The sequence below is a fragment of the Notechis scutatus genome, chromosome 2, assembly GCF_049901735.1.
Source record: "Notechis scutatus isolate UNSWTSFEM ecotype Mainland chromosome 2, rNotScu1.2, whole genome shotgun sequence".
Classification (NCBI taxonomy): domain Eukaryota; kingdom Metazoa; phylum Chordata; class Lepidosauria; order Squamata; family Elapidae; genus Notechis; species Notechis scutatus.
The window spans coordinates 9,953,103-9,978,518 of NC_142010.1; the positions used below are offsets into that span (position 1 = coordinate 9,953,103).

Consider the following 25,416-nt stretch of genomic DNA (forward strand, 5'->3'; position numbering starts at 1 on the left):
ATACAACTGAATTGTGATAGAATAGAATAGAATTCTTTTATTGGCCAAGTTTGATTGGACACACAAGGAATTTGTCTTGGCGCAAATGCTCTCAGTGAACATAAAAGAAAAGAGTCAAGAATCATAAGGTACAACACTTAATAATAGTCATAGGGTACAATAAGCAATCAAATCATATTAGGAAATAGTCAATATAAATCGTAAGGATACAAGCGACAAACCTACATTCATACAGTCACAAGTGGATGATATAGCAACATGGTGGTTGGAATCCCTTCCAACTCTGGAGTGTGACATCTGCTCTGAGAGAAAGAAGAGGTTTAATGTACATCTGGCTTGATGTGTCTGGCCTGAGATTTCCTGAGAGAAGCTCATAGTTACCAAGGAGGCCACATACTCCTGGTCTTCATTAGATATCCTTATGAAGTTCCCCTGCAGAAACCAGCTCCAGAAGCCTGAGAAAGGATACCATGAGCATCCAGGCAGTTTTTTTACTAATACGATACTCAGTTTGTCTCTACATCCAAGACTAACATGTTGATACACACACCCTGGAGCTCGTGTCATATAATGGGATATAGATTGTTTCAAAAAATGTGACATACTGGATATGGTTATTTGGGGTTTAAATCTTTTGCTTGTTAGCTATTTTCTCTATCCTAATTATTAAATATCTAAATGATTATTATCTAATTGTGTAATTGATTTTTCTTTTCATAAGGGAAACTAACTCTATTAGGTTAAGTTGTAGTGTTTTTATATTAGGATGTTAGGATTATTTTATATTTGTGAATAACTTTTGAGTTGAAATGTGGAATGTTTATCTGAGTAGATAAACGTTCCACATTTTGTAGAGTTGATACCTCTGGAATGGTTAGTATTTGGGATGGATTGAGCATTGGAACTTATCTCTCTATCTAATTCCCTTCTCCCAATTTTGGAGTCACAGTCCCAAGCTCTCCTACCATCACCAGGACCATTTTGGCATTTGGTTTCCACATCATCTTTTGTTCCTCCTTCTTCAGGCCCTGATATTTCTCCAGCTTCTCATACTTTTTCCTGATGTTGCAGCACTACATCTATCACCACTGTTGTTTTCTGGTCCATGCCTACTAACATAATGTCTGGTTGATTTGCTAGTACTTGCCTGTCTATCTGCATCTGGAGATTATTATAATAGCTAGCTAGCTAGTGAGATAGATAGATAGATGATATAGATAGATAGATAGATAGATAGATAGATAGATAGATAGATAGATAGATAGACAGACAATGTCTATGTGTGTATATAACCTGTAAATGGGTTCTTGCCTATACAGTTGCAAAAATATGAGATGTAGAAAGTTGATTGAACCTTTTGTTGACAAATAGATATTTACAGTATTTCATTTGTTTCTTACTAAGAAATGGGTTATTGAATAAGAGCTTTATATTATTAATTAAGACAGGTGAAGAGATTATGAAAATGTTGGAATGTATTCAGGATAAGAAGCTGCTTTTTTCACATTTTTCTTCTTTCTTTTCCTTTTTTTGGATTCTGTAGCTTCTATTGTTGTTCTTTTTAAAATTGTTATTTTTTCTTTTAAAAATCTTAATAAAATTATTAAAAGAAAGGAAAAAAGAATCATTTTTATTAGAATTTCATTCTGTAGCTTTCTAACAATTACAATTGTTTCAAGGAATTCTATAATTCCATTGTATTTAGATCCCAATACTATCAATCCAACCAAAGATGCTATTTATGTACATTCCAAAGTTGCCCAAATTGGAAAATTAATCCCAACTGTTGGCTTCCACTATTTCATATTTGATAATAGGTAACCTTAATGATATAGTTCCAGATTTAATAAACCAAATTCCCCCTCATTAATTGATCACTGCATTTTCTGTAAAGAAATCAATAGAAATAGCATTTAGATTTATATACCACTCCATAGTGTTTTACAGCTCTGTCTGAGCAGTTTACAGAGCCAGCATATTGTGTCCAAAAGTCTAGGTTCTCATTTTACCAACTCCAGAAGGACGGAAGACTGAGTCAACCTTGAGCTGATCAGGATTGAAGTCCAGGCTGTGGGCAGAGTTAACCTGCAATCCTGCATTCTCAGCACTGCGCCACCATGACTCTTATGCTTGGAATTCAAGAACCTCCTAAAAACCTTCTATGCAAAATGATAATTTTCTAGAAATGTTTTTCAAAATGACAGCCAGATCCCATCCCCTGTTGAGCATAATAACCAAATGCCTGCCAACAGAGAAATAATCACTTGCAATTTTCCTGTTGGGACAGCCCATGAACTCATCTTGCCAAAGAGATTCTCTCAGTCTAACTTTCTGGGATCCAAGAAGCTGAGAACCAAAGGAAAGACCTTGCCCCAAGCCCATGCCCCATCTTGACTCCAGATGCTCCAGATGCTCCAGATTAAGCATGGTGTGTTTCCTCACCCACTTGTACATTTTCACCCTGGATTGCACTAGTGTTGGTATAGTGGTGGTGACTACCCAGTATGTGCTGATTATGAGGTCTGGATGGGGATGGCAAGTTGATCTCAGCCCTATCTGAAATTGAGTGTCTCTAGATTTGGGATAGCCTGGTGCTGGAGCTGATTCATCAATAACTCTGGATAAGGTAGTTCTTCCACACACCAAAATGGTATACAATATTTTTAAAGAAAACAGGAAAGAAGAAACATCATTTGCAAACTGTATGGGACACAACCAGGGTTAGGCTTCAAATTTTTTAGCAAGTGGCTCTCTGCCCTAACAACTGGCTAGGTGGACGTGGCTGTGTGGGCGTGACCAACTCAACACCACTCCCACCCAGTCACATGATCCCCCCAGCCATGCCTATCCAGGGTTTTGTTGCTCCTGGTGTTTTTGTGGGAAATGGACCCCCCCTCTCTCTCTCTCCCTCCCCCCCTCCCCCCCTCTCATTCTGTTTATCCTCTTTTTCCACCCCCTCTTCCTCTCTTTTTTTCTTTTTCTTTCTTTCTTCTTTTCTTTCTCCCTTCTCTCTCATTTATTTCCCTCTCTCATTCTCTCCCTCCAGCTCTCTCATTTCTCTCCCCCTTCTCTCTTTCTCATTTGTTTCTAAATATTTTCAAACGCAGTGCTACAAGGAAGGGCTTGGCACAGAGTTTCTGAGGTGCACAGGCAGATCTTCATGCTGCTGCAATGAACAAACAAATTGTTTCCTGCAAAAGCCCCCTCCCCTTTTGCTCCTCTTTTAATCCCTATGGGAGGGGCCATTCACCGTTCACATGTGACCTTACTTCTATGTCAACCCTTAGTTCGTAATTGTTCTTTTCTTTTGACAGCTCTGCGCATGCGCAGGCTGGGAACTGGCTCCAGCTGCTCTTCTGCCTCACTGCTGTCCAACTCCAAAGGCAGCTGATAACTGCCAGACTGCCCTGGCCCCATCCCTGCCTCTGACGCAGAATCCTTGACTTAGCCTTCCTCAGCCTCCAGGAATGGCCCATGTTCCTCCCCAACCTCCTCACTGTCTGACTCTGCTGCCAGCTCCACTAGCCGCCAGTGGGCCACAACAATGGAAGAGGCTCCTTGCCAAGCAAAGGAGTAACTATCTTAATTGAACAGATCTGGCTAAAGCCTGATTTAAGAGGCACCCTTGATCCAAGTTCTTCCTTGGAAACAACTGTGTGATCTCTTAACAGATAACAGATAATCAGAGTTGGAAGGGACCTTGTAGGTCATCTAGTCCAAACCCCCCCCCCCACCCAAGTGGGAGACCCTACACCATTTCTGACAAATGGCAGTCCAATCTCTTCTTGAAGGTCTCAAGTGATGGTGCTCCCACAACTTCCGAGGGCAACTTCTGTTCCATTGGTTGATTGTTCTCACTGTCAGAAAGTTTCTCCTTATTTCCAGATTAAATCTCTCCTTGTTCAGTTTCCATCCATTATTCCTTGTCTGGCCTACAGGCGCTTTAGAAAATAGATTGACCCCTTCTTCTCTGTGACAGCCTCTCAAATATTGGAAGACCTCTATCATGTCTCCCCTGGTCCTTCTCTTCACTAGACTAGCCATGGCCAGTTCCAGTTCTTGTTCTGGTGTGACATTTCTGTGAGTCTTGTTTGGGTGACAGACCTTGAAACACTGATATTGGGAATGAAAAATCCTTAGACTTGGCTCTCTGAACTTGGGACTGTGTTTTTACTACTCTTTTGTGCATTGCTGTTGAAAGTGTCAACTCGCGAAGCATCCCTCACCTGCTCTCGAGTTGCCATAGGCAAGGGAGATGGGGAATCGAACCTCGCAGCTGCCTCAAGGAACTGGCATTTCAGTCAAAACAAAGCACATTCCAGCTGGGCACATCAAGGTTATCTCCACAGAAACCCACAGTGGCCAGAGGGAGTGACTTCTACAATCTGTGAAATTGCTTCGTTGGACAATTTGACTGATGACACATCTTGGGAGGAGGGAGAAACAGGGTCAGAGCCAAAGCATGAATTAAGTGAGGTCAGAATTCGCTAAATTGTTTCCAGAGAGATTTACAAGCGGCGAATGGGATTTTAAAAGGAAAAGTTTTTTTTTCTTTCTTTTCACTCTCCTTCCTAACGTGACAGCGAATGGAACCATAAGAGAAATTGGAAAACCCGCATTGGAGGTAATTAAATGCTAAAGGGATAAGGATTTCTGAACATTTTTTTTAAAAAACCTTTTTTGCTGTGAGTGGGAAGGGAGAGGGGGGAAAAATTGGAGCAGAATTTGAAAATAAGGAGAAGATTGCCTAGAATTTTAAAGAGTTATTAAACATTAACAAGACTTCTAAAAGATATATTTTAAATGGAACTTTGTGACTAAACAGTAACCCCAGAAAGAGAAAGTGAAGAAAGGAGAAAGTATTAAAAGAAATAGCTTATTTGGATTGTTTGGTGATTTTGGAACTTCTGAGAACTATCTTTGATTAAAAGCACTTGGGTGGTTGTTTGGAAAAACTTTTTCTCTCTACAATGGCATCACTTGTGGATGAATTGAAATTTGAATACCAAAAATACAAAAAAGAAGAACAAGAAGGGAAGGATTTTCTTGGCACTCTCTTTCAATTTTTAGAAATGGCGGTTTGTACTTATGAAAAGCTGACTGCACAACAGGATGACTGGGATAAAGAAGAAGCCATTTTTGATGAACAAGTGACTCTATTTGGGGAAGGAAAGGAGAAAGAAGAAAAGGAAAAGGGGACTTTAAGACTTGGAAAAACAACCAAAAAAGAGAAAAATAAGGTGAAAAGTGGATACTATGTTAGAAAACAACAGAAAGGAGGAAAGCAGAAGAAGAAAAGGGAGGTGGAGAGACAAGGGGGTAAAAAGGGCAAGGAGAAGAATAAGCAAGGGAGAAAGGAAAGGATGAGAAGCATCAATGGTGGGGAGCAAGATGCAAAGAAACAAAATTCTTTTAGAGATAATGGGTAAACTTTATTGAAAAAGGGATTCTGGAAAGGTACATAAGATTATATTTTTATATTTGTATTTAGAAATAATCTTAGAAAATTAGAAACAATATGTAATTTAAAATGTGATAAAACATTTAGTGTAATTTAGTGAAATTTTTGTGAAGAAAAAGAAAGCAATGAAATAAATGAGAGAATTGAAGTAGGAAAAGGGGGAACATTTTAACGAAATAATGATTTAAAATATGTGATGTGGGGGGGAAAATAACTATGGAAAGCATAAGTGTTCCCATAAAGGTATGACATTTAATTGGAAAATAATGTGTAAAGTGTTTAAGATATAAATGAATATCAATATTAATGATTAGATTGTGTAACTTTAGTGAAATTTTTTGTGAAGAAAAAGAAGGCAATGAAATAAATGAGAGATTTGAATTAGGAGAAGGGGGAACATTTTAATGAAATAATGATTTAAAATATGTTATGTGGGGGGGAAATAATTATGGAAAACAGAAGTGTTCCCATAAAAGTATGATATTCAACTGAAAAGTAACGTGTAAAGTGTTTAAGATATAAATGAATACTAATATTAATGATTAGATTTGTATTGGCATTGATAGTTGTTTTAACTACATTATATACTTATTTAAAAAAAAAAAATTCTTTCTCATAAAAAATATTGTATAATTCTAGAATGTACCAAACAGAATCCCAATGTAAGCTATGTATTATATTAAGTATTATAAATGTAGGGGAAAGAGATAAAGGTGTCATACTCCAATTAGTGTACAGGATAAGTTTTGTTTAAAGAAGAAAGATAAATGGATAGCTGGAAACAGAACAGACAAAGAATAATAAATATTATGATTTGAATTGAGATGAGATAAATAAAATAAAACTAAGAAAGTCTAAAAGAGATGAGAAGCTATATAGAAAATTGAAAATGGTAATAAGATATGGAATGGTATATAAAATGAATATGAATTTGAATTTGTGTCTGTACAAAGAGTTGTAACCCGGGACTAAGCAACTTTCAGAAAAGATGTTTTAGTTTTATGTTTCTATGTTTTGTGTTTTTGTGTGTTTATGCTTGATTGAGTTAATAAAACCTTGGAGGAATGTTAGAAGAGGATAATTGAGAATAAAAGATAGAAGAGAATAAAACAAGTCAGATGAAAATATAAGTATAACGAATAAAAACATATAAAATAGATAAATATAGAAAAGAAATATAATTGAATAAAAGTAAAGGGAGAAATAATGAGAAATTTGAAAGGATATGTATGTGTTTATAAGGAAATGTGTCAATGCTGCATAAAATAATGTTTTATTTGCTTTGTTAAAATTTACAAATAACTTTCAGAAAAGAGGTTTTATGTTCTTATGTTTTATGTTTTGTTTGTCTTTAAAAACTAATAAAATTTGTTTAAAAAAAAAAAAAGAAAGAAAGTGAAATTCCCCAGGGAAGCTTTCTTTCCATGGAAGCCTGTTTTGGTTTACCTTTCTTTGTATGCCACTGATCTACTAAGAGTTGATAAAATTGCTCATCTCGCCTAGCAACTATGTGACTTTGAACTCAGAGACCAAAATAGCCGATGCAGAGTACTTGCCAGAAACTGGACAAAGGGGGATATTCTTACCATATTGAAATAAAGATAACAGATAATCAGAGTTAGAAGGGACTTTGTATGTCATCTAGTCCACCCCCTGCCCAAGCAGGAGACCCTACACCATTTCTGACAGATGGGAGTCCAATCTCTTATTGAAAGTCTCAAGTGATGGCGCTCCTACACTTATTAGTTATTTAGTCACTTCTTATTGCTCAATAGAGAAAAATAGACTGATTAGATATGAATTGTTAAATGCCTATTAAAATGCCCTGAAAGAAAATGCTGTATGCCATGCTGCCTCTTTGACCATTCCCAGCATCTCTTTGCATCATCTCCCAGGGTCATTTCACATACCATTACATCATATGAGTTCCAAGGTGCATGTATCAATATATTAGTCTGGGAAGTAGAAACAAATTGAGTATCCTACTGGTATAGCCTCTGTCCTACACATTGGCAAAAAAAAATCAGAACACGAAATACAAGTTAGGCAGAAGCGATCTCGTAGACAACCCTCACTCTGTCAAGGACCTAGGAGTACTCATCTCTAAACCTCAGAGCTGTAACAGCATTGCCAAAAAGGCATTAACAATCGTTAACTTTATTTTGCGAAGCTTCTTCTCCAACAACATTGAATTGTTAACTAGGGCATATAAAACCTTTGCCAGACCAATTCTTGAATACAGCTCGTCCGCCTGGAACCTGCACTGTATATCGGACATTAACACAATTGAGCAGTTCAGAGGTATTTCTCAAGAGAAGTACTCCACTCCTCCACTCACAATAGAATTCCCTATGCTTCCAGGCGTGAAATTTTGGGCATGGACAATCTAGAACTGTGCCGCCTACAGTCCAATCTAAGCATAGTTCACAAAATTGTCTGCTATAATGTCCTGCCTGTCAATGACTTCTTCAGCTTCAGCCTCAATAATACACGGGAAAACAACCAATACAAACTCAAGGTAAACTGCTCCAAACTCGATTGCACAAAATATAACTTCAGCAACAGAGTGGTCCATCCCTGGAACACCCTACCTGACTCCATTGTTACAGCCGCAACCTCTCACAGCTTCAACCTCAAACTGCCTACTGTGTACCTCATCCCATTCCTAAGAGGTCCTTAAAAGGGGCATGCATAAAAGTGCACCAGCATGCCTACCGTGTTTCTCCAACAATACGGCCTCCACCAATAGGAAGCCCCAGCATGATTTATTGGCATAAAATCAAATTAAGCCCCTCCCCCCCCAAATTAAGGCCCATATTAAACATGCGAAATGGGGGAATGGCGGGGGCTTGCCATTAGGAAGTACTTTGTTGCATGCCCGGATATGGTGCTGCCTGCGTTGGTGGAGCACTTCATATCGGGAGACCTTCCGCCACCGTTAATTTCCCTTCTCCCTTGCTACCGTGGCGTTACAGCAACGCCACGGCGTTTGGCGCAGCCACGTGCAGCCAGTCAGGGCTCCTCCTGCAACCGGAGCCCTGAGGAGACACTGGCTTCAGGCGCTCCTGTGGCCGCCTTCCCTTGCCTTCGATGGTAAAGTGAATTATTTTAAAAACCTCCGCTCATCCTATCAGGGCCGTGCGAGCTGAGCAGAGCCGGGAAAGCAAGCCGCGGGTGTTTCCTGATTCTGCCCAGCCCACACGGCTCTGCCGCGCCCTGGCGGGATGAGCGGAGGTTTTAAAATAATTCACTTTACCTTCAAGGCAAAGGGAAGGCGGCCACAGGAGCGCCTGGCCAAGTATACCAACAACAAAAGGCAAATCCTCAAGGTGGGCTGGAGGGAGGTGGCTACGTGCCCCCGGGCTGCTTCAATGCAAGGTCCTGACTTGCAGCATCCTGCCGTTGCCGCCGTCCCTTCGCTGCCGCCTCCTCCCTCTCGACTGCGAAACTCGTGTGCTTCGCCAAACGCTCCGAGCGAGGCGAGCTCTTTCATACATAGAGAGAGAGGGAAAGACGCCGGCGTGCTCCGAGAGGCTGGCTCTTTTCTCTAGCCGAGGCTGACAGGAAGTGCCTCCAGGGCCGTGGCAGGCAAGCCGCGGGTGTTTCCTGGTTCTGCCCAGCGCGCACGGCTCTGCCACGGCCCTGGCGGGATGAGTGGAGGCCCGGCAGGGAGGCACTCGTTGCCTTGGTGACATTTCGGTGCCTCCGCCGCCTCCTCGCCCATCACAGGTGGCGGTGGCGGCGAAGCGGCGGCGCTTCACTGAGGGAAAAAGAAGACAGCGCAGCCACCTTGCTTGCTTTCCCACCTGCCCGCCCCAGATGGCCTCAGGAGCGGCGGCAGTGGCAGCAGGCGCGCACACTCCTGCCGGCGAAGGGAGGAGAGGCGAGGAAAGAGAAGGGAGTGCGGCAGCAGCGGCTGTCACAGTATCGTCTCATAGCGGGGCAAGGCTGGCAAGCTGAGGTGGCCGCATCAGAGAGCGTCACTGCCAACCCCGTCGTGAGGATAAAGGAGCGGGATAGAGATTCAGTCAGATGTCAGCCTCGGCTAGAGAAAAGAGCCAGCCTCTCGGAGCACGCCGGCGTCTTTCCCTCTCTATGTATGAAAGAGCTCGCCTCGCTCGGAGCGTTTGGCGGCACACGAGTTTCGCAGTCGGAGAGGGAGGAGGCGGCAGCGAAAGGACGCGCGCAACGGCAGGATGCTGCAAGTCAGGACCTTGCATTGAAGCAGCCGGGGCACGTAGCCACCTCCCTCCAGCCCACCTTGAGGATTTGCCTTTTGTTGTTGGTATACTTGGCTTCAGGCGCTCCTGTGGCGCTTCCTTGCCTTGAGGTAAAGTGAATTATTTTAAAACCTCCGCTCATCCGCCAGGTTGCGGCAGAGCCGTGTGGGGCTGGGCAGAACCAGGAAACACCCGCGGCTTGCTTTCCCGGCTCTGCTCAGCTCGCACGGCCCTGATAGGATGAGCGGAGGTTTTTAAAATAATTCACTTTACCATCAAGGCAAAGGGAAGGCGGCTACAGGAGCGCCTGAAGCAAGTGTCTCCTCAGGGCTCCGGTTGCAGGGAGGAGCCCTGACTGGCTGCACGTGGCTGCGCCAAACGCCGCGGTGTTGCTGTAACGCTACGGCAGCAAGGAGAAGGGAAATTAACGGTGGCGGAAGGTCTCCCCAACATCCAAGCTGTCGCCGCCCGCCCACCCGAGGAATGCAAGGGGGGATTAAGTCACCTCGAAAAGACGGCTTAGCCGGTTTTTCGAGGGTCAAAAAAAATAAGGCCCGGCCTTATTATGTGAGAAACACGGTACCACCCCGTCTTATTGTCCCCATTTATCTGTATTTACTTCCCTTGTTCTTGTTTATGTTCGTATTTATACTTGTTATCTTGCACATGTTTGACAAACAAATAAAACAAAACAAAATAAAATAAAATAAAATAAAATAAAATAAAATAAAATAAAATAATAATAAAATAAAATAAAATAAAATAAAATAAAATAAAATAAAATAAAATAAAATAAAATAAAATAAAATAAAATAAAATAAAATAAAATAAAATAAAATAAAATAAAATAAAATAAAATAAAATAAAATAAAATAAAATAAAATAAAAAAAATAAAATAAAATAAAATAAAATAAAATATAAATAAAATAATAAAATAAAATAAAATAAAATAAAATAAAATAATAAAATAAAATAAAATAAAATAAAATAAAATAAAATAAAATATAAAATAATAAAATAAAATAAAATAAAATAAAAATAAAATAAAATAATAAAATAAAATAATAAAATAAAATAAAATAAAATAAAATAAAATAAAAAAATAAAATAAAATAATAAAATAAAATAAAATAAAATAAAATAAAATAAAATAAAATAAAATAAAATAAAATAAAATAAAATAAAATAAAATAAAATAAAATAAAATAAAAAATAAAATAAAATAAAATAAAATAAAATAATAATAAAATAAAATAAAATAAAATAAAAAAAAAAATAAAATAAAATAAAATAAAATAAAATAAAATAAAATAAAATAAAATAAAATAAAATACCAACTATCTGGACACCCAATAGTATCCTTTCACAGATTTCTGGAGCTGGTTTCTGCAGGGAAACTTCATAAGGAGATCTAATAAAGACCAGGAGTTTGTGGCTTCCTTGGCAACTATGAGCTTCTCTCAGGAAATCTCAGGCCACACACATCAAGCTAGATGTACATTAAACCTCTTCTTTCTCTCAGAGCAGATGTCACACTCCAGAGTTGGAAGGGATTCCCACTGTATAGTGAGATCACAATTCAGTTGCAAATAGAAAGCACCTTGGACCATAATCTTGCAACTTATCATTTTTTTGGGACTCACAGACTAGGGAGTTCTTCCTTTCTTCTTGGTGCCCATGTTGACCAGAGAGTAATCAGGAGAAGGATCTGAATTGGCATCAGTGCTTCATTCACTGTCAGCTGAGTTTACAGGCAAAGATCTAGGTGGGATCCAGTCCATCCGTGCCTTGCAACCTGACTCATATTTATTAAAACAAACAATACAAGCAGCCTTCAACTTATGACCACAATTGAGCCAAAAAAATTATGTAGCTAAGTGGAACATTTGTTTTCATTTAAGTTTTGCCCTATATTAAACCTTTCTTGCTGCAGATGTTAAGTTAGTAACATGGTTATTAAGTGAATCTGGCTTCCTCATTGACTTTGCCTGTCAGAAGGTCACAAAAGTTATTCTAATGACCCTGGACATTGCAACTATAATAAAAACCACTCATTTGTCAAGCATATGATTTTTGATCATGTGACCATAGGGATGATGCAATGTTCATTAGTATGAAAATTGGCCGCAAGTAACTTTTTCGGTGCTAAAAAAGTTATGACTTTTTTCAAAGTTGTAACTTTGAACAGTCACTAAATGAACTGTTGCAAGTTGAGGAGTACCTGAAGTCTTTTTCTACCATGACTTGAAATAAACTTGGCTTTCTGTAGGGGGACCTTGGAGTGGGAAATTAAAAATGTCAGTAGTTACTTTTCAGAACTGTTAACTGATATTTGTAAATATACCTATCTAAAACTCACAATTCTATTTTATTTTGACATTACATATTCTTTTGTATTGAGGTCAGGTCTTAGGAAAATAATGAAACACTTGGGCATGAAGATGCAGCCAAGAAGTCCAGCGTTGGAGGCCAGGATGGAGAAGACCTGCACAGCCACCATGTATTTCCCTTTGGTGCTCAGGTAGGTGGGCAAAAAGGACACCCAGACACTGCAGAAGACCAGCATGCTGAAGGTGATCAACTTGGCTTCATTGAAAGACCCAGGCAGATTCCTGGCCAGGAAAGCCACCGTGAAGCAGATGGCAGCCAGGAAGCCCATGTAGCCAAGGGCACCATAGAACATGGCAACAGAGCCTTCATTGCACTGTAGAATGATTTCTTCAGATTGTGAATGCATGTCAGTCTCAGGGAATGGAGGGAAAACACCTAACCAGATGCTGCAGAGAACAACTTGGAAGCCACTGCAAGAGAGGATAATGGAGTTGGCCAAACTCTTTCCCAGCCATCTCTGAACATTATTCCCTGGTTTTGTGGCCCAGAAGGCCAGCACTACTGTGATTGTTTTGGCCAAGACAGAAGAAATGGCAGCAGAGAAGATGATGCTGAATGCCGTTTGTCGAAGAAGGCAGGTGACTCTTCTTGGCTGGCCAATGAACAAGAAGGGGGTGAAGAAGGAAAGCAGGAGACAAATCAGAAGGATATAAGAGAGGTCCCGATTGTTGGCTTTGACTATAGGAGTTTCTTGGAATTTAATGAAGATTCCCAAGACCAAGAATGTGATTGAAGTTAGGAACAAGGCATTGGAAGTCAAGATGATTCCTAATTTTTCTTGATAGGATAGGAAAGTCTTTGTTTTGGGGATACAGTGATCTCGGTTGTTGTTTGGATGTTGATCTGGTGGACATTTTCTGCATTTTTCTGCATCTAAAAAAGAGCAAGAATAACATTTAACTTAAAGCTACATGCTGACTTCCCCTATTGAAATGTTGACTGGGCTGCCAGCAGTTGTGTGTTCCTCTCTCCCCTGGTCCATGGAAAATTTGTCTTGCACAAAATGGTTCCTGTGTCCAAAAAGGTTGAGGTCGGCTTCCATGGAACCTTATCTATCTGTTCCAAATGGAAGACAAACATTCTGCGGGAGATTCCTGTATTATAGGCAGAATAATGGTTGCTTGCCTCTGATCTAATACATGCCAGGATGCCCTGGAACCTCTCACTTTTATGGGAAATGGGGTGCATAATAATGTGAAACATGAAAAGTGTGATGAAGACAAAGGATAAGAGAGGTCAACTCCCTGGTGAAGCTAAGATATTTTTGCTCCAATTGTTTTTATATTCTGTTCCCACTTTAACCTCCAGAGCTAAAACTTTAATCATTTGGTAGAGAAAAAAATATGCATATTAGATGTGAATTGCTAAGAAGCTTATCAAAATGCCTTCATGGAAATTTTTTGAGGTACGTGGTCTTCCTAGAAAGAAAAGTTTCCCCTTTCCTCTGGTGTCACCCACCTTCCATGGTGGAGATGGTTCCTTCTGCACAGGGAAGACAGTCATAGCAGCACATGGGCCTCCCTTCCTGAGCCACCTTCATGAATCCAGGATGGCAGCTTTCCCCACACCTGGAAGGAGGCAGGGGCTGAACAAAGGAAGGAAGACCAGGAAATGATTTATGATTTAATTTCCAGAAGGGGGCATAAGAGAGAGAATTTGGTGATCTCATGCTTATATTTAACTTTGCTAAATCTAAAGCTTATACAAAGGGCTCAGAAATATGCTTGTTTGCACATTGCCTCCATCCTTTTTTTTCTAATATTCTGTATATGTCTATTTTAGTTTATGTTCTAAATTTACATGTTATATTGTTAAAGATAATGTTTAATGCATTATTTTCCTTGGGGAAAGAAACCAAACCTACCCTGGGTCAAACATTGCACACTTCTGAGATGACTAGTGAATAGTTTCCTTAAATAGATAAATATATATTTCTTAAAGAGAGCTTGATATCTACACAACAAATGTGTTGCTTCTCATGGAGGATATAAATGGCATTCAAAATCACTCTGTGACCCAAGAAAGCAATCCTGTTGGTAAGAGATTCACAAAAAGTGAAATAATTATTTTCTCCACCTTGTTCAGCTTATTGATTTCCACTATAACCTTTGGATCGACCATGAACTTGAAATCTAGGGATCCTTGTTTTTCTAGGCTGCCAAACATCAGTTTCCTAATTGACCTGTTGTGATATAGCCAATTAACAATGTCCAGGTCTACTGTTAGTTCTCCCTTCTCATCCAGATATACTCCTTCTATGGATTTATTATAAAATTCAGAGTTTCCAAGGAAGGGATGAAGCTGGAATGGAAGAAAAAAAATGAGAAGTTTAGATAAGATGTCCAAATGTTTGTGGAAAGACCTCTTTTCAGGAGACAATCATTCAACATTCAATTGTAATCCCTACCAATTTAATATTTAAATATATATAAACTGGACAAACATGTGATAGAGACACAACTTTGTAGAGTTTCTGGATTCTGTAATTATTCCTTTTTGAAAACCAATTTAAAAAGAGAATATGTTTTTAAAGAAAGGAAAGAGTGGAGGGAATGGAAAAAGGAGAGAAATGGAAAGTTGGAATTCAATTGCCCCAAAGGTGTTTTTTTCAAGAGGCATCTGGACTTCAAGACATTTTGCTTCTCTCATCCAAGAAGCTTCTTCAGCTCTGATTGGATGGTGGCAATGGAAGAATTTATACTCCTTGGAGACAGCTGGTCATTTTCATTCTTTTAGCGAGTTGATAAGGTCACTAACCTACTTTATATATACTTTATCAATACATAGACCACATGACTTCAAGGAATATAAATATAAATCCTTCCATTCTCCAATATTCTCCACCATTCACTCAGAACTGAAGAGGCTTCTTAGTTGAGAAGCAAAATGTCTTCTAGCCAAACAAGAAAGTCCACTTGCCTTTTGAAAGAAAGCAGTTTGGGACAACCATGGCCTGGATGACTGAGAATCTCCACAGACATTTGGAATTATTATTTTTTCTACTCAGGATAAATGATGTTTTTAGAATAGCTGCCCAGTTCTTACAATTAGCAAATGGATTCTTGGCTGCAAGTGTTCTGACCCAGGCTTTGTCAATTGTAATTAATCACAAACTTGTTTTAAAAACAAAACCTATTTTATTGCAACGCTGGGAATTATTTTCATTCTTAGCCAGAACTAATCTTAAGCAGTCCCCCACCTTCCAGTTCTGTGGAATGCTACCAAAACCAGAAGTATCCAATTAACTATAAAAGAAACCAACCGAAGTACAAGAAAAAAACAACCAAAGTACACAGAGCTTAAGAATGACTTGGAACCAATCAAACTACTTTGCTCCCTGCAAAGGTTTTGTCATTTAGGTCTGACTTTTATCCCTTATGGGAGTGGCAATCGCCTCTCAGCCTTACTCCTGAGTCGCCTCTTTAGTTTCAGCTGCTCTCGCCTTCTAGCAGCTCTGCGCATACGCACACTGAGAACAGGCTCCCCTGGTTTCTCTGCCTCACTGCTGCCAGACTCTGAAGGCTCCAAAGGCAGCACCCCACTCCCAGATGATCCTAGCCCTATCCCTGCATCAGATGCAGGACCCTCGTCTGAGTCCTGTCCAGACTCCCTTTCTTTCTCACTGTCCGATTCCACTGCTGTCTGCATCGGCTGCTGGTGAACCACAACAGCAGGAGAGGTGCAAGTAATAGAAAAGAAATACCTGCCAAGCCTTCAGTCTTGCAGATTCCAGGCTCTTAACCCTTTCCATCAATGTCCTTTTGAATCTCGATAAGTAGGCTACATGTAAGGCCTGTGCCACAGCCCAGATGGTGTTGTAAATAAAATGATTGTCTAGACACAGGATCCGATCCACCACATGTTGCGGCACAACCTCAATGTCTTCTCTCTCTCTGCATCGTCTCCAGACTTTCACAGAAAAGGCATCTTTGGTGTAGGAGCACTTGAAGGATTTTTCCCCAAAACGTCTAATGGAATAGTAAAACTGAATGTGCCCATCATACTTTGTCATTTGTTTTGTCTTCAAAAGAAAGGAAAGAAGGTTTTGGATGAATTCAGAGGGAAATTCTTGCTCCGCGAAAAAAAGTTGTAAGTCCCACAGCACTGTTGTCACCAGGACTTTTCCTGCAAACATTTCCATATTTTGATGTACTAGATATAGAAGTGTTATTCCTGTGCCGATTGAATCAAACTCTGCAGCATAAAGAAAAGTGTTAACTTGTCTCCAGTGCTGATATAGAGGAATATCTATTGACATCTCAAAGGAAGTTGGCAAAAATGTCTGCAAAATAACTGGACAAATGCCATTCCTGATCAGCATGGAAGTCAACGTTGTCATGAATTTCTGCCCCTGGTCAGTGTCCGGAGCAAGCAGCCCAACCAAAGTCCATCTGAAATGGAGGAGCAGCTTGACCATTCCTGAATACTGGAATCCTTCAGCAGGGAGCATTGGGTAGAAGAAGGGAAAGTGAATTTTATCTATCAGAATCTGAGAAACAAAACTGTAACTAATCTGAAAAGGAAGGAAAAGTGGTATTTTATCTGAGACCCATAAGAGATAAAATGTAAGATACCAATTCTGTCCCTAATGAAGAGTTAGTTCCATTCCTTGCAATAAAGATGTCAGCGTCCCAACCAGTGGTGGGATTCAAATTTTTTTACTACCGGTTCTGTGGGCATGGCTTGGGGGACTTGGCAGGAAAAGGATACTGTAAAATCTCCACTCAGAGGTGGTATTCGTCTGTTCTCCAAACTACTCAAAATTTCCACTATCAGTTCTCCAGAACTGGTCAGAACCTGCTGAATACCACCTCTGGTCCCAACTAACCAACTCCAAACCACTAAACTCCGAGACAAACATTTCCTCAAAGTTCCATTTTATTAGAGTTGTTGTCATGTTGGCACATCTGGGAAAACCCGAATCTGAGAGTTCTGGGTTTTCCCTTCCCAAAACAAAAATCAAAGATCCATCCCCTGTATCCATTAGTCCATCACATGGCCCAATCAAATCTTCATCCCAACTGGAGACATCCCTTCAGACACTCGTCTCCAGGTGCAGGGCAACTTGTCCTTGACTCTCTGAGAAAGAATGTTGTTGTGTCCAATCTTCCACCTCTCTATGAAATCCCCCTTACCAAATTCCCAGGCACTAAATGTGGCAACCTCGAAGCTTCCAAGTAAAAAATGGCTTCCAAGGCTGACAAAAGACTTCTCTATTTCATGCATTGCTTCTGTCCCCATTCACTTCTTGATAGGATAATGTTTTATCCCAGAAAAAGCATGTCAAATCGGGATTGGCATTCATAATGAGAGGGATATGATTGTTCTACTCCTTCATTTCAAAGAACTTGAACCATCAACCTTAAGCCCTACCATTTCCATAGTAAAACTTCTCTTTATTTGCCAGGAAGGATCTCTGATTGATTTTACTGGTCTTCCCAGCAAATACTCACCTGTGGGATTTTGTAGGTCTCTAACATGGATGATATCTGGATGGAGAAGCCTGTTTCAGTACCTTCAAGAACAGCCACTGTGTTTCTCTGTTTTCCACAACTGTAGTTGGGAACATTGGCCTCCCCAACTGAAAGCAGGTCCAGTAAAGCATCTGACGTTTTTCCTGCACTGAAATAATTTTCATAGATACTGTAACCCAGGGTGATGTTGGGTAAGGTATGGGAATTCTGGTTGATCTCCTGGATGGCAAAAATGAAGGATAGGATTTTCCAGTATTGTGCTCCTTTTATTCTGTACAGATAAGTTATTACACGTACAGTAATCAATCAAAAGGATTTTTTTGTTTAATTTCATAAAAAAAACACTTAACGTCTTAGTTCAAGCATTCTGAATAGGTTAGAGTAAACCTGAAAAATGTAACATAAAAATGATAACCTTTAACCATCTATTGTGGACCTCACCCCATTCCTAAGAGGTCTGTAGGGAGCATGCATAAGCGCATCAATGTGCCTACTGTCCCTGTCCTAATGTCTCCCTTTTATTTGTACCCATTTCATGTAATCATAATCACAGATAACAGATAATCAGAGTTGGAAGGGACCTTGTAGGTCATCTAGTCCAACGCCCCGCCCAAGCGGGAGACCCTACACCATTTCTGACAAATGGCAGTCCAATCTCTTATTGAAAGTCTCAAGTGATGAAGCTCCCACAACTTCCGAGGGCAACTTCTGTTCCATGGGTTGATTGTTCTCACTGTCAGAAAGTTTCTCCTTATTTCCAGGTTAAATCTCTCCTTGTTCAGTTTCCATCCATTATTCCTTGTCTGGCCTACAGGCGCTTTAGAAGATAGCTTGACCCCTTCCTCCTCTCTGTAGCAGCCCCTCAAATATTGGAAGACTGCTATCATGTCTCCCCTGGTCCTTCTCTTCACTAGACTAGCCAAGCCCAGTTCCTGCAACCGTTCATCGTATAATCACGTTCTAATTATATCTGTTATCTAATACATGCTTGACAAATAGAATAAACAAATATAAAGAAAGAAAGAAAGAAAGAAAGAAAGAAAGAAAGAAAGAAAGAAAGAAAGAAAGAAAGAAAGAAAGATTGACATACCTCAATACTTGAGTCAAAGGAGGTTCTTTGAAAGTTAATATTTGGAAAAAAGCCAAGGTTGCGGGGACAATGCCACCAATGGAAAACTCTCCTTGCCTGTAGTGATTCTTTGGGTACACCTCATCCCTCTGCAGAGTCAGGGGGCACTTGGCTTGGTGCACTGCCCAGACTCCTTGAGTCCAAAGAAGCAGGAGAAGCAGCAAAATGATGCATTGTTGATGAGAGTCTCTAGTCCTACATGTGGCTTGAACAAATAGCAAGAAAAGATGGAAGAAAGTTTTCTTATTTCCAATAAAATGCAGCCAAGATTGCATTTTTGAAGCAGAGAGAAGGGGGGGAAAAACCCTCTCCCTGCTTGCCCTTAAAATCCTCCAAAGCGTCTCTCTCTCCAATCCCATTTATGCACCCACAGGTTTCCAGTGCCCTGGTCCACAGGGCGTTTGTGTGAAATCAAAGCAAAAATATATTATTGAGATGTTTGAGTCAACATTTCCAAGAGGTTGCAGCAAAATCTCTAGAGAATGATCAGCAAGACAACTTAAATTAGTATAATTTGGATAATGGCAACCAGGAGAGACATCACAGATGTTTTAAGCTGAGCCATTGAGATGGGAAAATTTGGCTCCAAATTTTCTCTCTAAGAAAATGTATTTATGCAAAACACAGTCAAGAGCGAGTGTTAGCATGAGTGTAAACAGTGGCCACCTTGATCTGGATGTAATTGGCCACGATTTCTGGTGAACTTCAGCTACCGTGTCAAGTAACTCAAGGATTTTATTTATTTATTTATTTATTTATTTATTTATTTATTTTATTTTATTTGTTTGTCAAACTGTCTGGGCTCCGGCAGTTACCCCCATTTAAATCATGAGTCTCTAGACTAACTTCCAAAACTTAAAGAAGATTTATTAGGAGTAAACATGCCGGCACTGCCTGGGTGTAGCCAACTCTGAGACACATAATTCATTGTCACCCTTGACCCTGGTTTTCCCCCACCCCCTGGGTGTATCACAATTCATATTCTCCAATGGGACACATCCACAGCCAAGAGTCATCAACCATACCCTACAGCCAGAAACCTTGGGCACCCAGAAACCATCCCCAAAAGAATATATACTGTCAAAATACAGTAGAAAAGATAGTTTGGGGAAGACATAGACCTAAATATCAGTTAATAATTCTGGTCTTCCTTTGACACTATAATATTTCCTTCCCCTCAAGAAATCCCTCAAGCAAATTGATTTATCCCAAGTTGTGTTTAAAAAGACTATCACTTGTTAATAAATATGATTTCCCCTTTTCTCTTTACAATGAAGTGTATAGAAAGCATGTGAATTAGTGTGAGTGCTAGTCAGGTTGCAAGGGATGGATATTTGAGGCTCTTCTACAAAGATGAGGGAGCAACCTATTTTCCAAAGCACTAGAAGGCAAGACAAAAAACAATGGATGGAAACTCCCGATAATCAAGGAGAGAAGCAACTTAGAACTAAGGTGATTGGACAGCCATTTGTAGCATACAGGGTAGGAAGGGACCTTGGAGATCTTCAACTTCAACTCTCCTGCTCAAGCAGGACAGCCTCTACCATTCTGAACAAACGGCTGTCCAATCTCTTCTTAAACACCTCTGGAAATGGCGTGCTCACAACTTCTGAAGGTAAACTATACCACTGATTAATTGTTCTAACTATCAGGAAATTTCTCTTTAATTCTAAGTTGCTTCTCTCCTTGATTAGTTTCCACCCATTGCTTATTTTCCTGCCCTCAGGTGTTTTGGAGAATAGCTTGACTTTCTTTACTTTGTGGCAACCTTTGAGATATCGGAAGACTGCTATCATGTCCCCCCCTTGTTCTTTCTTTTGTTAAACTAGACATTTACTGTTAAGTTCGGTCGGTGGGTCCCAAGGATAGGCGAGGCATGGGTAGTGAACAACAGCTCTTTATTTAGTAGATAGAATCTGAGACAAAACCCCAGCGCGCGGCAGCTCTTCTTATAGAGCTGGCCGTGGCTAGGCAGCCAATGACAACTGTTTGAGTTTGCCACGCTTGCTATTAGCCAATCGCGGCAAACCCTGTAAGAGCCAATCAGTAATGTTCAAGCCGTCCAATCACGATCCGGCTTGTCTGGACCAATAGGAACACAGGGTTACAAGCCTGCTAATATGGAACACCCCTCCCCTCTTGGTTCCGTCCAAGGGGCGGGGTAACGTAGTCACGTAAGTAGGCGGGTCTTCAGACCTGCCTACTTGACTTGCGCTGTTCATAATGTCTCTGGTCGTCGTCGGGTTCGGACAGGCTCCACGTCGCTCTCAAACCTCTCGCTGGAACCACCTGGAATGGTGAGCCGGGCCTATAGCTGTGACTCCCGCTTGGTGTATCTGGGTTGGTCGAGTCGCTCGCTCCGTTGCTCCCGCCTGGACTCTCTGGGCTGGTTGAGCTAGTCCGGCTGCTACTTCCAGGTGAAGCACCCGTCTGCCTCGGTTCCCTGTTTGCAGGTGAGTATTGCTGGATTAATGTTTGATTTTTATTTAATGTGTGTGGGGGGTGTTCTGCTTGCACAGATACCGGTTCTTTTTCTTTCTTTTTTTTTAAACAAATTTTATTAATTTTAAAGACAAACAAATCATCATTAACCATTACATACTTCAACCTTTTTCCATTATAAATTTTACAAGTCAAATAAAACCTTATTTTATACAATATAATTCTATTTTAAACCATTTCCATATGAGCATACAAATACCTCTTATCCAATTTCTCTTTACTTCTCTTTACTCTTATTCAATTTCACTATTATTATTTCATCTATTTCTTTCTGACTTGGTTACCATTATTCTCATTCTATATTTCTGCAAGGTTTTATTAATTCTCCCAGAAACATAAACACACAACACACAAACATATAAAAAATCTTTTAGGAAAGTAACTTGGCCCCAGGTACCTCTCTCTACATGGACTTCAATTATATTCATGCTCATCTTACATGTCATTACCTATTTTATTTACCATTCTATATCTTCTATATTAGCTTCTCCACACATTTCACTCTTCTTAATTCTATCTTATTTAATCCATCTTAATTTGAGTCATTATATTTGTATCTTTTGTCCATTCTTTATTATCCCTCTGTCTCATTCCTTATAATAAAAAAAAAGAATTTCTCCTGAAATCACTAATCAGAGTATGATGCCTTTCTATCTTCCCCCTAAATTAATTAGATTAACATTTAAAATAACACCTAATACCCAATCTGATTCTGCTTGGTACATTCTATCTACTAATTATTATTTTTTTAATAAAAGAAAAATAATACATCCAAAATGATTAAATACATAGTTAAATAATAGATCTAAATATTGAATCTTATAACATTCCCATTGCCTTTTCCAAAGACAAATGCTACTATAATAATTTTATAATAACATCAATACCATAGTCATATTAAACTCTTTAATTAAAACTCAATATTCTAAACATTCCCTTTAATATTTTATTAAATTTTAAAATCAATCATTACTAAACATTTCAACATTTTAATCTCTTATTAACTCTTAAACCATTCTAATTTTCTATTTCTAATACAAATGCTACAATACCATCTTATGTACCTTGCAAAATCTTTTTAAAGAAATTGTACTTTACCCTTTGTCCCTAAAAAGATTCCTCTTTTCCCATCTGATTTCAAAACTTTGTGGCTTTTCTCCACCTTTTCCCTTTCTTTCTTCCCCCACCAGACCATTCTACCCCCCCTTCTCCTAGCCTCTGCCTTACTGGCTTCCCTTCTCTGTTGTATTCCTTTTTTCTTTTGTTTACTATCATTATATTGATTTTGCACCTTATTTTTCTCTTTCTTGAGTGTTTTTTTAAATCTTAAGTCCTTCATTTTCCTTCCTTTCTTTCTTCCTTCTTTCTTAGTTAAATTTTGAAATTCATTAAAGATGGCTTCTTCTTCTGCTGCTGCTGCTGCTGCTGCCTCCATCTGTTGTAGTGTTTGTTGATAGTTAGCAAGCGCCATTTCTAAAAAAAGGAAGGCTTCTTTCACACCATCTTTGCCATCTGTTTTTGTTTGCTCATATTCTTTTCTCAGTTCCTCAGCAAAAAAAGCCATTATAAATCTTTTCTTTTCTTTTTTTTTCCCCCTCTTTCTTCTTGCACCAACCAAGATATTTCAAAAAAATAGAACAATCCCAAAGTCCTCAATCAATCCAAGCCAAGACAAAGTTCTCACTTTCTCTTCCTGGGGTAGTATCAATCAAAAAAAAGAAAGTCCAAATCTGTATCTTAAAGCCTTATTGGAATATATTTCAGTCTTCAAATCCTTAAGGCATCTCCTCCAACAAAATCTTAACATATAAATATATTTTTTGTCCTCTCCCTTCCCACTTATCACATAAAGCTAGTTTTTACCTGAAAAATACAGGTTTCTCAGTATCCACTTATTGATTCCATAGGGAAGGAGAGTAAACTTTCCTTTCAGCACCTCAAAATTGCCGCTTATTTTCTCTTCTGGAAAGAATCATTCAAAAAGCCATAATTTCCAGGAATTGTGTTAAATATGTCTTAGAGTCCTGGGTCAACCAAGAAAACTTTCACTCTCAAAGGCTTTCTCCTCTTCCTCCTGCGCATTCTTACCCAGCTGCCGGCTTCTTTGTGGCGGCCATTGCAGACCGCCGCTGCAACGTCTTGGGAAAAGGGGGTTCTGCCGGCCAGGGAGGGGGTCTGCAACACCCCCAAACCCCTCTCCGGATCCCCCCTATCTTCAGCCGCCCCTGCAGGGCAGCCTTAGCTCCAAACCCGTCCGGATCGGAGCACCAAAAACGGCTAGCGCAGCAGGGATCGCGCAGTATTGCGAATACCTGCCGCTTGCGAAGCCGACAAACCGGAAGTCCAGATACCGGTTCTTTTTCTAAGTTTGAGGTTTCCCCCCCCCCCCTCTGATTTCTTGGTTAGAGTCTGTGAGGGGAAAAATGGCCAGTCTAGATCGTAGCTGGTCAATGTGCCGTTTCCAGCTCCTACCGTCGGTGGTCTGGAGCTGGTAGGAGCGGGGGCCGGTGACTTGGGTGATCTTTGCCGGTAGCCATAGTGGGTCCCCGGTAAAGTTTTTAGCGAAGACAGTGTCTCCCACATTGAAAGCTCGGTGTCGGCTTGTAGATCCAGGGGGTTTCTCTGGAGTGTAAGTAGGGTGCAAACGGTCTAGAGGTGACCGGAGTCTTCTGCCCATGAGCAATTCCGCTGGGCATTTGTTCGTGGTGGAGTTGGGTGTGATGTGTTGTATTAAGAGCATTTTGCTGATTTTTTCATGGATGTTGCCATGTTCAATTTTTTGGATAGTTTTCTTTGTGAACTGAACCATGCGTTCAGCCCGCCCATTCGCCGCCGGGTGAGCGGGCAATGTCAATGCGTGTCGGATGCCACGGTCTGCCAAGTATTGCTCAAACGCCAATGCAGTAAATTGAGGTCCATTGTCAGATACTATCACATCTGGCATACCATGCGTGGCGAAAAGTTTCTTCAATTTTTTGATGACGGCTTCTGTGGTGGTTGTCTTCATTTTGCTAACTTCGAGCCAATTCAAATAGGCATCAACAGTGATTAAAAAGGTATGTCCTTTGGTTGGCCCCACGAAGTCAATATGGATTCACGACCAGGAGCCTCTGGGGGTTTCCCATTCCAGCGGTGGAGCTGCGGGGGGAGCCGAGCGGGTTTCTTGGCATCTGCTGCAACCGGCGACCCAAGTCTCTATTTGTTTGTCCATGCCTGGCCACCATGCGTAGCTTCTGGCCAGGGCTTTCATTCGTACTATGCCTGGGTGCCCGTCGTGTAGCATCTTTAGGACTTTTTTTTGTAATATTTCAGGTATAACCACCCGGTCTCCCCAAAGAATGCACCCTCTTTGTGAAAAAAGTTTGGTTTGCCGGTTTTTAAATGGTTTAAAGAGTTCATTTTTTTCGCTTTCCGGCCAACCCCTCTCCACCCAGCTGAGGACTCGTGCCAATCGTTTGTCCCTTTTTGTTTCACGGGCAATGTCTTGCGCTGTCAGTGGTGGCGTGGTTATTGTTTCTATTTGTAAAATAGATAAGGTGGGTGCTGGGTCGTCTAGGATATCTGGTAGGGGGGATCGGCTTAAAGCATCAGCGTGCGAGATGGTCTTGCCGGGCCGGTGTGCTAAATGGTAATTATAAGCAGCAAGAAATTCAGACCATCTTGTCATCCTAGATGACAGGATGTTTGGAGTGGGTTTGTTCCCTGCCAAAATACCTAGTAGGGGTTTGTGGTCCGTAATAATTGAAAAGGTCCTACCATAAATGTATTAGTGGAATCTTTTCACTGTGGAGACGATGGCTAGGGCTTCTTTGTCCAGCTGGCTGTAGTTCCTCTCTGGCTTGGACAGGGTTCTGGAGAAGAATGCGATGGGGGCCTCTTCGCCGTTCGGCAAGGTGTGGCTTAGTATTGCCCCGACACCAAAAGGTGATGCGTCACATGTGACAGTCAGCGGCAGGGTTTCATTATACTGAATAAGGACTGTGTCGGAAGTTAAGAGATTTTTTATTTGTTGGAAAGCACGTTCCTCTCGCCTTCCCCAGATCCAGGATGCCATTTTATCCAAGAGTCTATGCAAAGGTTCCACGACAGTCGCCTTCTGGGGTAGGAAAACATTATAGAAATTAATGAGTCCGAGGAATGCTTGGAGCTCCGTTTTATTTTTTGGTCTAGGGGCTTCTTTGATGGCTTTTAATTTTTTGTCAGTAGGGTGAATTCCATGCTTGTCTAGGAGGTATCCT

The 25,416-nt window shown here is 40.4% G+C and overlaps 1 protein-coding gene across 1 annotated transcript; it reads right to left on the reverse strand.

The window, feature by feature from the left end:
- Positions 1-12,050: 12,050 nt before the first annotated feature.
- Positions 12,051-23,855, reverse strand: LOC148131733 (vomeronasal type-2 receptor 26-like). Its single transcript, XM_087954119.1, has 5 exons — positions 23,651-23,855; positions 18,638-18,809; positions 17,527-17,818; positions 13,532-13,658; positions 12,051-12,946 (listed from the first exon to the last, which is right to left on the reverse strand). The coding sequence occupies exons 1-5, from the start codon at positions 23,853-23,855 to the stop codon at positions 12,051-12,053; spliced, it is 1,692 nt and encodes a 563-aa protein (XP_087810245.1).
- Positions 23,856-25,416: the final 1,561 nt, after the last annotated feature.

Excerpts from the sequence above, each read along its gene's own strand:
- LOC148131733 (XM_087954119.1), bottom strand. The coding sequence starts at position 23,855 with ATGGGCAGAAGACTCCGGTCACCTCTAGACCGTTTGCACCCTACTTAC. Across the intron at positions 18,810-23,650 it reads CCAGCTCCAGACCACCGACG|GAGTCTGGGCAGTGCACCAA; the intron begins GTAGGAGCTGGA and ends TTTGGACTCAAG. Across the intron at positions 12,947-13,531 it reads AACCATCTCCACCATGGAAG|ATGCAGAAAAATGCAGAAAA; the intron begins GTGGGTGACACC and ends GCTCTTTTTTAG.